This window comes from Haemaphysalis longicornis, unplaced genomic scaffold (genome assembly GCF_048455015.1).
Source record: "Haemaphysalis longicornis isolate Haplotype H1 unplaced genomic scaffold, Haemaphysalis longicornis Haplotype H1 scaffold_15, whole genome shotgun sequence".
NCBI classification, from domain to species: Eukaryota; Metazoa; Arthropoda; class Arachnida; order Ixodida; family Ixodidae; genus Haemaphysalis; species Haemaphysalis longicornis.
The window spans coordinates 15,248,368-15,262,437 of NW_027526257.1; the positions used below are offsets into that span (position 1 = coordinate 15,248,368).

The window sequence follows — 14,070 nt, forward strand, 5'->3', positions numbered from 1 at the left end:
AGACATCCCGGAAACAGTATTGTATGCTTACCATAATTAGTTCGAATCTTAGGAAGCAAGAAATTGTTTTGACTCGAAAAACGTACGTAAGGCCTTCAATGTTAATATTGAGTCCTGAGCATTGTAAAAACGTTAGCATTTCTAACATTGGTTTTAGGTTGTTTCCTGAACGCTAAATAAATGTTCGGAACAAAACGTGAACCTACATGTTTCTTTTCAATGTAAAAACGTTTTTGACATGACCTAAACATTCAACGTTTTTTTGAACGTTACATTAACATTGCCATGTAACACTTCGCGTTATTTAACTTTCGAAACTTCCAGATAACATTGTTCTAATGTTCTGTGCTACTTGTGATATTCCGCAGGAAATTTCGAACAACCTGCTGGGGGCAATTTACTGTTGAGAAAGTCAAAATGAAGTGCATGTATTAGAATGCATCCCTTGTGAATCTATGCCGACCTTCAAACATTTCCTCCAGCATGACAAACTTGCGTAGCATAGGCCACTTCGACTTTTTAAGCTCAGTTAATCTGCAGTGTCACCGGGTAATATGCAACAGCGTACGTTTCTTGCGTGCGCTCAGTCTGCCTTCGTGTTGGACAGAAACCTCCTTCAGCTCCTTGGGACAAATGCAGGATCTCGGCACGTGTGTTTACACAGACTTCCTCATCCACTATAGAGCACAAATACCCAAACGTCACACCCTCGTGGCCCCGAGTGAAAACCCTCGCTTCCTGGAGGAAGACCCGCCCAGCAGGAATCTAACGGGGCAGCGTGGCGCGTAAACTTCCGGCACACTGGTGGAGACCGGAAGCAGGTCTTCGTTATCGTCGCTTCACGAGCCATCCGGAGTGACGACAGCCCGGGGTATCTCGGGGAGTGGCTCGTCTTGCGGGAAGACGGCGCGCGATCCGGTAGAGGTTTCTACAAAGCATCATTTCAACCCTACTCAGTCACTGCAGAGCAACTAGCGAACGAACCACAGCAGTTGGAAAATGAACGCCACCGTGACCACCATGTCGCGTTCTTTCGCCACCCCCGTGACGACCATTTCGCATTCTTTCACCACCACCGTGACGACCCTGTTGCCTTTTTTGGCCACCGAAGTTGTTCAGACCACCACCGAAGTTCAGACTACAGTAGGAATCGAACTTACCACAGGGAGCGCGAATGACAACACCTCCGCGGTGCTACGATTCGAGGACTACCCGAGGCCGGTGTTGACCGGCGGCTTCGTTGCCCTCGTCATCATGGCCTTCTTCGGCGTGATCTCCAACGCCGTGTCCATCGCCGCACTGCTCCGGTCCTCGAAGCTGCTGAAGAACGCCACCACGGCGCTCGTGATCAACCTGTGCTTCACCGACCTGCTCTTCTCCGCGCTGAGCACACCGCTGGCTGCGACCGTGTTCTGGAACGCCGGCTGGGTGTACAGCGACGGCCTGTGCGTCGCGTATGGTGTGAGCCGCTTCTTCAACACGGGAGCCTCGATCTTCACAGTCATGGCCATCAGCATCAACCGGTACGTGGCGATCGTCAAGCCGGGCCTCTATGCTCGGGCCTTCACCGAGGGCAACAACCTGCTGGTGGTGACCGGGACGTGGCTGCTGACTCTGTCGCTGCTCTTCTGGCCAACGGCAGGCGTGTGGGGCCAGTTCGGCTGGGACGGCGACATCGGCACGTGCAGCGTGGTGCCCAAGAACGGGCGCAGCAGCAAGGCGTTCCTCTTTATGGTGGCCTACTTCGTACCGGCCACGTCGTTCGTGATCTGCTACAGCCGCATCTACTGGATCGTGCGCAAGACGCAGCGCAATCTGCGCCAGTACAGCACCAGCCACAAGTCCGCCGCCTTCGTGGCGCGCTTCTTCGCCCAGCGCCAGGACGGGGGCGCCGTGTCCGCGGAGAAGGTGCAGCGCCAGCAGCGGCGCATCGCCAAAGACTGGCGCCTGCTGAAGACGGTGTTCGTCATCTTCGCCGTCTTCACGCTCTGCTACCTGCCGCTGCTCGTGCTCAAGGCCTTCCGCCTGCTGGACGACTACCCGGGCGTCCAGGTGTTCGCGTACCTCACCTTCTACTTTTCGGGATGCGTTAACCCGGTCATCTACATCTGCATGAGCCGCGAGTACCGGCAGGCCTACAAGGAGCTCTGGCCCTGCGCCAAGAGCGCCGTCCTGTCCGACAGCACGGGAAGCCAAGAGACGCCCGTGTGATGATGATCCTTTTTTTTTCGGTGTTGCTCCGCATTATCGCTACCACTTTCCAGACGACGCCAGGGCGTCTGAACCATGCTGAACATGTCCTTCCGCGCACTTGCAATCCATGCTACACGGACCTACAATTTTCCCACAAAGGGGTTACAACTTTCAGAACGCGGTCCGAACTTCCGAACTGCACGTAGCGTGATGACAACGTGGGTTTTTCCCCATTTACTTCTAGAGGCAGATGTCAAAAAAATTATTCGAGATTTTACGCCGGCACATGATTAACGAATTCGGTAATTGTCCGTATTTCGTGCCGGTTCAGAGTCACCAGAGCTGCGACGTGTGTACGCGATCATTCGCTTGCCTGATGATTCAAAACACATTCTGTGTTGAACGTTCAGCTAGCGGACAAGCCGAAGTTGTCGTACTCTAAATTACGGTTTGGGAGAATCACTAGTATCTCCTTGTTCATGTACTCTTCATGTGTTCATCTACTCTGTATTTTTTTATTTATTTATTTGTTTATTCGACTTTCGCAGCTTTCCACTGTACTTGATTCTTCTGCATATATACAGTCATATCTGTTATCTGCAACTGACGTCCACACGTTTTTCTTGCCTCTGTGGCGTTTCTGTTTTTATTTTGTCCTATTTTACCATACTGCTCGTACAGCCGTTACGGCGCAGTATACTTGTTTGTTTATTGCGTTCACGTCTTTTTAGACCGGCATCTCGCAAAGTTATGCATAGTTATTCGGCTAATCTGCTCACTTCACGTGTATATGCGCTTGCCGCCCCACTCCACACTCCTTGTAGAGTAGCTGGAAAAACGCTTGCATGTCAGTCCTCTCATTTGTAAATAAACACGTCCAAGTACTTATAAGTTCACGAAACGAACGCTTCATTCAAAAAGAATGGAGACAGAGAGAGAGAGAGAGAGAGAGAGAGAGAGAGCTCTTTTTTACAGGAAAGCAGGAGCTCTGCCAGCATGTTGTCGCATATATGCTAGTCTTCGAGAAAGGGAGATGTAAAAAGTTTAACATGAAGCTCGGCGTGAATGGCGTAAAAGTACCGATGCTGTAGTTCTAGATTATCTATGTGCCACCGATGTCGTGTAGATGATGAAATAATGCAACCAGCACTTTTCTCTGAGTTGATGGAGACCGCCGGGGTCCGAGAAGAGCTTTTAGAGATATAAATCCGTACTTGAGTCACTCCATCGTCTATACGAAGAATGGACGCAGGAGATGAAGCAATTGACTGTTTGTAAGTAAGATGCTTTTTTACAGCGAACGCATTTTTGTTCCTGTGTGCTACAAGTTCTTGACATCCCTAAAGTTCGTCATTTACTCGCTGAGCCTTAAAAAGTACTTTCTCTCCAGAAATCGTTTTATGGCGCCGAAAAAAAAAAAGAAATACTACTGTGTAATAATTGACTTCTACCAAACAAATGAAAATGAAACAAGCGACGAAGCCTTAATCGTTGCGCATATGAGCGCTTCAAAAACCTTCACTTCAGAAGCCCTGGCAATCTGCGCACAGCCTCTGTATACCTCTTTTCGGCTACTGTAAATGCATGAAACAAACGTCTATCCATATGCACCGGACAGGCAATTTACGGGGGGCGATAAACAAAATGGTGCACTGTGCTCATTGATTTCTGATTAAATGATGGTCCAGTGATGCTTACCGTCATTTCGTCGCGGGGCTGCGAGAATTCAATCTACAAATAATTTATAGTGACCATCAGCCTGCCCCACACAACATCATTCCGCTCGCGCGAAAAAGGACACATTGAGGAGTGCGCCTCAATTTTTTGTTGTTGGCGACGGATACGAAAGAATGCGGAAAAGCGACACTGACTACTCCGCTGTCAAATACGTGTCGCGAGGAAGAGACTCCGGCAGGCGGGCACAGTTCGCGGACCCACTCAAAAGGTACCGCAGTAACGGCAACATCACTGATAACCTGGGCAGCAACCTTGCGAATAAATTATTTTAGGCCATAAGATGGTGGTTCCGCATGCATAGTGTACTTAAACAATTTGTACGGAACATGCACGCCCCACTTACACAAAAGAAGAAATCCACGCGATGCTTTTCGTAAATCTTATCTAAATGCAGAATACCCCAAAAACTTTCGGCGTCAAGCAATATTCTGTAAGAAAGAAGAAAAAAAAAGAAAAAACCGTGGCGAAAACTAGACGGGGCAAAGAAAACAAGGTAAGACATACAAAGGCGCCAACTTCCAACTGTTTATTTAAAGGAAACCTCACGAATTGATGCATGATTTATCTAAACAGAAACAACAACAAAAATCAACCAAGGTATAATCATGCTAACAAGTGTAAAAGGTGGTGACAATAGCTAAAAATGAATTAGTACAACACTGCTGAAAGAATGACAACAAATCTAATTCAGCCCCAAGAGTAATCAAGATGGTCCAATAGCGCGTGCGTGCATTCCAGGCGCAGACCAAACCGAAAAGAGGGAAGGACAACTGCACGTGCAAAACTACACGCTGTGGTTTAAAAACGACATTTCTTTTTCACTGAACGCTAGTGACGGCGTGCTGACACACTTGTCTCCGGCTCTTTTGATAAAAACCGCCTCGATCACCTTCGTTTCCGTTTTGTTTCTTGCTCTCCTCAGAAAGGTCGTCTCATCCAGGAGTGGCCCACACCCACAGCGCTTGCAGTGGTCTTCAAGGTGCCCTCCCAAGTTGCTGTTGACGGCCAACCGGTGTTCCTGGCACGTTCGTTGAAGCAACGTCCAGTCTGACCAATATACACCCTTTCGCACTTCAAGGGGATGCTGTAAATGACGTTGCTAACACACTCGGTGTATCGCGTTGCGTGCTTCTTTGAGCATGACTCCGGTATCTTATTGGCCATCATAGGGCACACTTCAGCCAGTTTGCACGGGGCGGAACACAGAACTCGCACTTTATACCTGCATGCGACCTTCTTGACGTTGTGCGAAAGCCTGTGGATGTACGGTATTACGTGCATTTTCATTTTTTTCTTCTCTCCCTGCGCTTTTTACCGTGTTTCGTCTTCTGGAGGATGCTTTCACACACACTTGTGATAATGGTGGGAGGAAATCGGGCGGCTTCCAAGCGGCTGATCTGATTGCGAGAAGTTGCAATCAGATTGTGCTCGCAAGATTTCGTTAAGGCCGAATTAAGTCATGTAGTGGCTATTCCCCTCTTTATCAGCTTGGAATGCGCGCTGTCGTATGGAAGAAGGCTTTTTTTCGTTCTTGGGTGGTACATCCAACACGTGTGGTCCTTTGCAAAGGTAAGTTTTAGATCCAAAAATTGTATCGTATTCCCCTGAGGCACCCCTCTGGTGAAGTCTAGCCCACCAGATCCGCCACGGCAACGTCAAGGTTAGAATCAGTCAAATTTAAAAGCACCAGGTAGTCGTGCACATATCTAAAAATTCTAACCACATTAAAATTAAAATTGGTGATTTTCGCGGCAATGCGCTTGTCAATGTATGCTAGGTAAATGTCACACAAAACCGGAGCAACAGATGAACCAATGCAAATACCATCTTTTTGAACATAGAAAGAATCATTAAAACACACGATGGTGGACTTGAGGTACACTCCAATCTCTAAAAACTGCTCTGTGCTCATGCCAGCATTGTCCTGGAACTCAAATTCACCCGACGACTCTAATGTTCCACGCACTGCTCTAAACAAGCCCTGCTGGGGTACAGAATAAAACAGATCTCACACACCAATTGAAAAACCATTGTTTACAGACGCCAACTCGCCTTCCGCAAGAGCTTGCACAAGTTCGGTCGAGCTACGCACCAAGAAAGGGTCCTGCAGGGTAAGCTTGGTAAGAATGCGCTGAAGATACTACGTGCCGACCTCGTTTTGCCAGTATCCTCTCTCAGATACACAAGCGTCTTGCCCGTAAAGAAAAAGAGGGGATTAGCCTCTGATAAAGAGAGGAATAGCCACTACATGCCTTAATTCGGCCTCAACGAAATCTTGCGAGCACAATCTGATTGCAAGTTTTCGCAATCAGATCAGCCGCTTGGAAGCCGCCCGATTTCCTCCCACCATTATCACAAGTGTGTGTGAAAGCATCCTCCAGAAGACGAAACACGGTAAAAAGGGCAGGAAGAGAAGGAAAAAATGAAAACGCACGTAATACCGTACATCCACAGGCTTTCGCACAACGTCAAGAAGGTCGCATGCAGGTATAAAGTGCGACTTCTGTGTTCCGCCCCGTGCAAACTGGCTGAAGTGTGCCCTATGATGACCAATAAGATACCGGAGTCATGCTCAAAGAAGCACGCAACACGATACACCGAGTGTGTTAGCAGCGTCATTTACAGCATCCCCTTGAAGTGCGAAAGGGTGTATATTGGTCAGACTGGACATTGCTTCAACGAACGTGCCAGAGAACACCGGTTGGCCGTAAACAGCAACTTGGGAGGGCTGCATTGCCTGTTCTATAAATCACTTGCTTTTTGATGCGTATTAAGAAGCGTATTTCCAGTAATACAGTTATTTTGCCAGATTCTGGCCCCTCTGAATAATTTGAAGCTGTATCCCGCACAAGTATGCAACAGACGAGGAGAGAGAGACCAACTTTCTTCAGAGCATCGTTCACATGATCGTGTGTGACTCGTCCTTTCTAGGTTATTTGTCACGTTCAGTGCTCAGAGCTCCTCGATAAGCGTTCCAAATGCGTAGGCTTCCCTAAAGTATTCTTGAGATGCTCTTATGGAGACTCAACAGTCTAACGCTACACACTAGGCAGCGGGTCCCTACACGCGCATCCCACAGCAGGAAATAAAACGGCTGTCTTCTATTTTTTTCGTTGTTGTTGACTTGTATCAGATGAATGTTGTTGTTGTTTTTTTCTGTGCCCAACGCAGTAATTTTCTGCACCATCACAAACGTCTTATTAGGAGGTTTGGGGGTATTCGGGAGGCTCACAAAGTTCGTGTGGATATTTTCTTCGGGTTATAAGGCATACAGTACCTTCTTCAGAAATTGTCTCCGTGATGGCTGCATACAAAAAGGCGCATATCCGCAGAGTGCGTTGTTTATTCACATGTAAATTCAATGAGGTTTGTACTACGCCACTGCGAAACGGCACCGACAACGTTGTCTAGAGTACTCAAAGGGGGCTTTTGTGCCATGAATTTCCATCGCAACCATCGTTATCGTAACGAACTGAATCTCAACCCGAAAGTTATGACACCATTACGGTGTTCAAGGGTTCATATACTGGCTAATGAACGCTATAAATAGCATACGTGCCTGTTTTCAGCATAACAATAATCGAAACCCATGAATACGTCCAAGTGGCTCTTTATTATATTTTCCAACCCCAGAAACCACCACGGGAGCGAGTCTTCGTGCGACCGCTCGCAGTCGCAGCTCTCGACAAACTCACTGAGGCATGCGCAAGCAAAGCCGCCTCCCCACAGCAGCGCACATGCCAATTAGGTGAAGGAAAGTTTGACATCCACCTAAATGCAGCCATACGGCTACAAAGGAAAGCTATACAGCTTTCTCGGAAACTTCGCAGTGGAAGAAAAATTCGTCCTGGTCCAGGATTCGAACCCGGGACCACTGCTTTCTTCCACTGCGAAGTTTCCGAGAAAGCTGTATAGCTTTCCTTTGTAGCCGTATGGCTGCATTTAGGTGGATGTCAAACTTTCCTTCACAGAAACTTACTCCACCGTGGGGATTTCTCCTAAATCTGGTCGATTAGCATCGGTGCCAATTAGGGTTTTGACCTCCGCTCCCCCCCTGTCCGTCCCCGAAGGTCAGGAGGACAGGAAAACCTTCCCCGACGCCGCGTAAAAAGCCGCCGGCGAGGCCCATACAAAGGATTGCGACTCGCTAGCGTCTGCGGAGGCCGCCCATCGCTTCTGCCCAAGGAGGGGGACACAAAAAGGCCACAAGAGGGGAGGGGGGTCATCGTCCTGACGGGGCTCATGGGCGCTGTCATCATTACACAACCCCTTCAGACGTAATGAACAAATACTCGTGATGATGTTCCATGAAAGAAAGAAAAGTACTCACTCTCTTGTCCTGGACTAAGGAGCCCGCCCACTAACCAGCTTGATTTTAGTGTTAAGTTTTCTCCTCCACTTCTTCCTCCTCTAACGAATATCTGAATATTGGGAAGATATGGGTGTGGGAAATGTACCAAAATATCTCTCCACGTCTGAACGAACATGGTGTTACTGTATTTTTACCATGCACGTCACTTGTTCTTCCCAATAAGCCTCCACACTTGTTAAAAGCCCGGTCAAAAAGCAGCACACGTGCCTATACAGACAGTAAGTTATTTGGAACTCAACCTAAATTTTTTGTGCCCCATAGTGCATGTTGGCATACTTTCATGCCATGACACCGTAAAGTGATGTGATACAGTACTTTCGAGCATTCGGCAAGGTCGCAAAAGCGGTTTTACCTTAAATACGATTACAGGAATCGTAATGCCTTGCGGCAAAGCCGACAGCCCTGAAGGCCAGGAATTTGGTTTGGTGTTGCATTTTAGCTGTTGTCGGTTATTAGATTATGGCTGTTCCCTTTGTTCGAAAGATTGTTGAACAGAGAACCTGACACCAAGCGCCGACTCTTCGCGCTCCGCACAGTACCGGCTTCGCACGAATGGCGCGACACCGGCAATTTTTGTTGTTGTTGTTGTTGTTGTTGAGCGGTATCAAAAACTACACCCTAAATCACGCCTTGGGCTAGTTTATGCGATTTTACGTCTTTTATTACGATTAAAAGTTCCGCATTCGCAAAAAATGGTGCTGACAAGCATCAAAAGTCAACCGAGCGCAAAAAGACAGCAGAGAGAGCGAGCTCCAGTGAAGCAGACGACAAATGCGAGAATCCTTAATTAAGCCGACGTCACGGAGACGCGCTCCGCAGCGCCGCCCGTGGTTGCGCTCACCGCCAATAGTCAATGAAGGCTGGAGGTGCACCACCAGGAATGCTCCTCCACAAATACCCCGCTTACGGCGTCTGCTTCAATCTGAAATGAAGAGCCGACGACGTGCTCGGGAACTCTTTCCTCAGCGCAGACTCCTCAGTGAAGGGAGTCTTTCTTATCCAGCCGACTGCTGCATACGTCTCTTCACTCCTCGCAGCTTCTACAGCGCTCTCCGAATTCAGAGAAGAGTATTGATTGATCCAGCAAGCTATGTACCAGTCGGATGACAGTAACCGCAGCCCAGGTTAATTTATTAGCCGAGTTGGTAGCCTGCAGGTATATACTTCCACGTCCAGTCTGCCTAGCTGGGCACTGTATACGTGAAGGGGTGCAAAAATGCGCGGCACTAGAGATAGCTTAGTTAGCGATTTTACTAAAGCCACTAGACCAGGTTAAGTGCAGCTTATATAGTGGTTCTACGCGCCACTATTTTAAATTGTTCTGGATGCAGGCAGGCATGGAGGCGGTGGCGATACCCGGCTTGAAAACATCACACACGTGTAACGACGCAAGCTTGGACAAGGGCGCAGCCAGATATTTTGTTCCGGGGCGGGGGGTGCTGAGATTGCAGTCTGAACTCCTCTCTACGACTTTTCAGGGGATTAAAATATGAATAATAAATTCATAAGTATTAACTTATTATATACGTTTAACTAGTAACTGAAACTATTCACTGAAAATAAATATTTGTCAACAAGGAAAATAAAAGATATCATCAAAAATTAATCGCGTCTTCCTAGAATTGCGGCAGAATTGCTATCACTGCTTGCAATTTTATGCTTGGTTTACACAAGAAGAAATAGCACTTAAATATGGAAATGTAGAACAAATATCAACATATGGGGTGTTTCTTTTTCAAAATTAGACGGATCCACCTAAAGCGAATTCGAGAAAAAAAGCGAAAGTTTGTCAGCGGACCTATACGCAAAGCTGTCAAAGCTATCACAGTTAAACCTGGATGTAACGAAGTCGACAAAAAATTCGCAATTTTCCGTTACCTGCAGGCAGGGGCGGATTCAGAGAGGCTTCCAAGGGGGGGGGGGGGGTCCCACAGTATTAAAAAAAAAAGGTGTGTGTGCGCATGCATGTGTTTGTGTGTGTATGTGTGCGTGGGGCCACGGGCGGGGGGGGGGCAGGCTGGTTGTTAGCTTTTTGGATTAGACCACTCCACACCTCAATGTTTTGGAGTGGTCTCAGTAGAGTGGTCTCAGAGAACGAAAATACACGGGTGAAACAATACACAAAAGCGGCGTAATGTCACTAAACTTTTCAGAAGAAATAGCTTTATGCGGTCAGCTCAGCGTGTCTAAAAAAGTGTCAATAAAATTGTGGGAGCAAACTAAACGCAGTGGGGGTATGCCATAGCGGAGAACCGATAATTAATTTAAACAACCTTCAACATACAACTTTAAACCACCTTCAACATACAACTAAAATATCAGTTGCCTAGTACTTATCACGGCTGCGGATATTGGTCACTGCGTAGGTAATAAGAATTGACAGTACTTTTTCTTGAAAGAAGTTTGAAACATGGGGGAAACATCTCGCAGAGCTACATCAAACAAGAAAGCAGTCGTTTTTTATGCTTCTTTATTTATTTTGCATCATAACATAAAAAATCGCGTCGGTCCGTACACTTCCAACAAGAACCACGGAGGGCTATCATAATTGTTATAGCGGCATCACACTGCTACTTTGAGGATGTCATACAATTCACTCAAATGAAGAAAAAACATATATGATGCACTCATGAACTTCAAATGAGAGACATTATTTTATTTACACAAGTGAAGTTCTGCGCATATTTATAAGATAGAGGTATGAAAAGACAAGTGCTGACACCATACATCAACATATTTGAAAATAAAGGCATGTTTATAACCGGACACCTTTCACTTAACATAAAAAAAATCTAACTGGAGAGGTTTTGTTCAACTTTTAGAAGTCACTGTCACATTCACATAGAAAATAGCAGCCTGCGCTTCCCACCGTGGGCAAAACGTTCGATGACTCGGCTAATGTCAAGAGAAATGTCCCGATGAGTCGCCAGCAAAGCTAGACCTAGCAGCCGCTCCTCGCGCATGGTCGATCGGATCCAAATTTTCAGCCTACGTAGCGTAGAGAAGCTTCTTTCGGCTGTCGCCACGCTGATTGGTAGCGTCGCGAACACTTGCAGAAGAACGTGAAGTGTCGGAAACATATCCTCGTCGCAAGAGTTGAAGGCTTCGAGAGCCGTCGACGGAATACGCGTCCCACTATTTTCCTCTCGGATCCATTTTGCAGCCCAGACCTGATATTCAGCTCCAAGCGCCTTTTCTGCACTAGTTCCTTCCGCACCGATGACTGAGCTGTACTTGTTCGCAAGGCTGCTACAAACTAAGCGATCCAGTGCGGTGTTGGTGGCATTTACCGAAGCAGGCAGCAAAGCAAACAGTTGAAATATATCGAGCGTCGCAGATGGAAATCTTTCAACGATGTCGGAAAGGACGTTATCCAAGAGGGGTACGTAGACAGTTTGTCTGAAGTAGGCTTCAATATCGCTTGCGGGCAGGCTTTGGCAGTGGGCTTGTCTTTTTGGCACACGTTGCAAGCGAAATTCAGTTCCGAGCTCTTCAGCAAGAGTTGTGGCCTCGAGGAAAAGGTCACCAAATCCGCTTTGGCTAGTCCTGCGCTTCTCGCTCAGCACAGATAGAGTGTCTCGCACGGCACCCTGGGCCGTCTGAAGATCTATTGAAGTCTTCTGAAATGCTTTGCTTAGTGGATAGGTGTGTGCCAATAAATTAGCTAACACCACCAGAGCTACTATGAAGTGACTGTCCGAAATCGCAGTTAGGAGTGTCATAGCCTTAGATGCGCTTTGCCGCTCCCTCCAGTGGCTGATCTTTTCCAGTGCTTCGGCAATCTTTGGGAGAGCTGCGTGGAACTCCTGAACACTTTGATGAAGCTCGACCCATCGGGTTTCACAGAGGCCTGGGAGCTGCTTACCCAGTGTTGGCTTGAGAACTAGATTTCTTTTGGAGGACGCCGCGAAGAAAGCAGTGGCTTCCTTGATTACACCGACAGCATTCCTTACGGCTTGTACTTCGTTCGACTTAGCAATCGATAAGTTCAGCGCGGGGTTGTAACAGGGGCATCTTACAGCATTCGTCGCTTCTTTCCGAACCTCCGTCACTGCTCTCTTTGCTTCAGACACCATTGTACTGCAGCCATCGGTACCGATTCCGACGCAATTTTTCGGATTCAAACCGTGACTTCTGAGGATGGCTAGAACGGTGCGCCCTACATCTTCACCTGTGACGGTAGGCTCGCTCACCGTTTCTTGATCACTTTCTTCGGGGCGTTTGTTGGTTGCTTGTCGCAGAGATACGAACTGGAGGAAGTCCTCACGAAGCATTCCATCATGCACATAGCGCAGTACGAGTGCCAGTTGTGACTCGTGGGCGACGTCTGTAGTTTCATTAAACATAATGCTGTACAGGATCGAGTCTTGCACCCTTTTAATAATGATAGCGGTTATTTCCGCTCCGCAGCAGGATATATCAGCTCATTTTGAGTTGTCTTACTAACGTAAATTTCGCGGGAAGAGGAACCAGAGAGGTGTTCTTCGAGCTCCTTGTCTCCGCTCTCCATCCGGAAACGCAAGAGCTCTCTGAAATTGCCTTCGTTCACGACGGTGGAGGAGGTACGAATCTCGGTGTCGTGCATCAACGTGCCGTCATCTCTGTGACCGCGCAGGGGGATGTTTTGTCGCCCCAAGAAAATGATCGACTTGATGACTGGCTCCAGTTTTTTTCTTATTTGCATTCACTAATGCCAAGCGATGGGCGCTAACCTGATTCTCAACACTCTTTTCTGGGGCGGTGATACGCTGCAAAAACTCCTTCCCAGAGCTCATGGCAGCTACGTGATAGCCTTTTTCAGCGTGCGCTGTCAGACTACCATCTTTTCCCAGGAGATTCTTGAACTGTGTTAAAGGCGTTGACACAAGCTGCTGAAGTGATACCTTCTTTTGTTTACCTCCTACGTGTCCTGGGACAAAGAGAGAACAATACTTGCAGCTCTTTCCCATTCTTTTTGTGAAGCGAAAAAGGAAATGCATAGTCTTTTGGGGGCATCCAGTGATTCTGCAGCAACAACTTCCTTGTATAGTCATCAATGGGCTTGCCAATATAGCTGCCGAGATCGTTAAGCGCCCCTTGGTTTTTCGCCGCCATCTGAACGACAGGAGATGTTGCAGCCAGTTCGGCAATATCATTGTCGCAAGCAGCCGGAGAACAGGGGCACCGCAATGTAGAGTCATTATCAAAGTCTATATGTCTAACTGAGGAAACAACACAGCATGGCGAAGAAACAATGGGCTGTGAACTTATCCCGCTAGGTTCATGCACATTTTGCATAGGCGTCGCATGCTGTGGTGCGCAATCCACGCTGTCGGAAGCACCAATGCGATGACTTGGTGTCACCGGTAGAGAAGGTTGGCCCGCAACTTCATCAGATGTTTTAGCCATCCGCTTAAAAAAGTTCTCGATCGTTTTCGGCGCTGCTCTTTTCTTCCCTTGAGGAGGAGTACCATCTGCCTGTTGAGAAAGCGCGAGCACATTTTAAAAATACGGATTGTAGGATTGCTCGTATTATTTCCCCTATCAGAAATATTGGCCAGCTGGTAAATGTAGGATGCCTTCACTAAGAAACATATTCGGGTAGTGTTTATAAAGTGTGACGACTACTATTGCAAGTTGTCATATGTAAGGTAAGATGAGCGTGTCCGACCAACACTTCTAGCTTGTTCACAATTTTCTACGTTAATGTCGTTTTTGAGTGGGAGGGATTCACTGTCAGTGCGGTTCGTTGTAACTGGAATTCGTGCTGTATACATTTCACCTTGGTA

At 47.5% G+C, this 14,070-nt stretch overlaps 1 protein-coding gene across 1 annotated transcript; it reads left to right on the forward strand.

Annotated features, from left to right (window-relative positions):
* The first annotated feature begins 788 nt into the window (after nucleotides 1-788).
* Nucleotides 789-4,261, forward strand: LOC144165809 (G-protein coupled receptor moody-like). Its single transcript, XM_077695589.1, has one exon. It carries the CDS (start codon nucleotides 1,000-1,002, stop codon nucleotides 2,209-2,211), a length of 1,212 nt encoding a protein of 403 aa, XP_077551715.1. The 5' UTR covers nucleotides 789-999; the 3' UTR covers nucleotides 2,212-4,261.
* The last annotated feature ends 9,809 nt before the right edge of the window (nucleotides 4,262-14,070 follow it).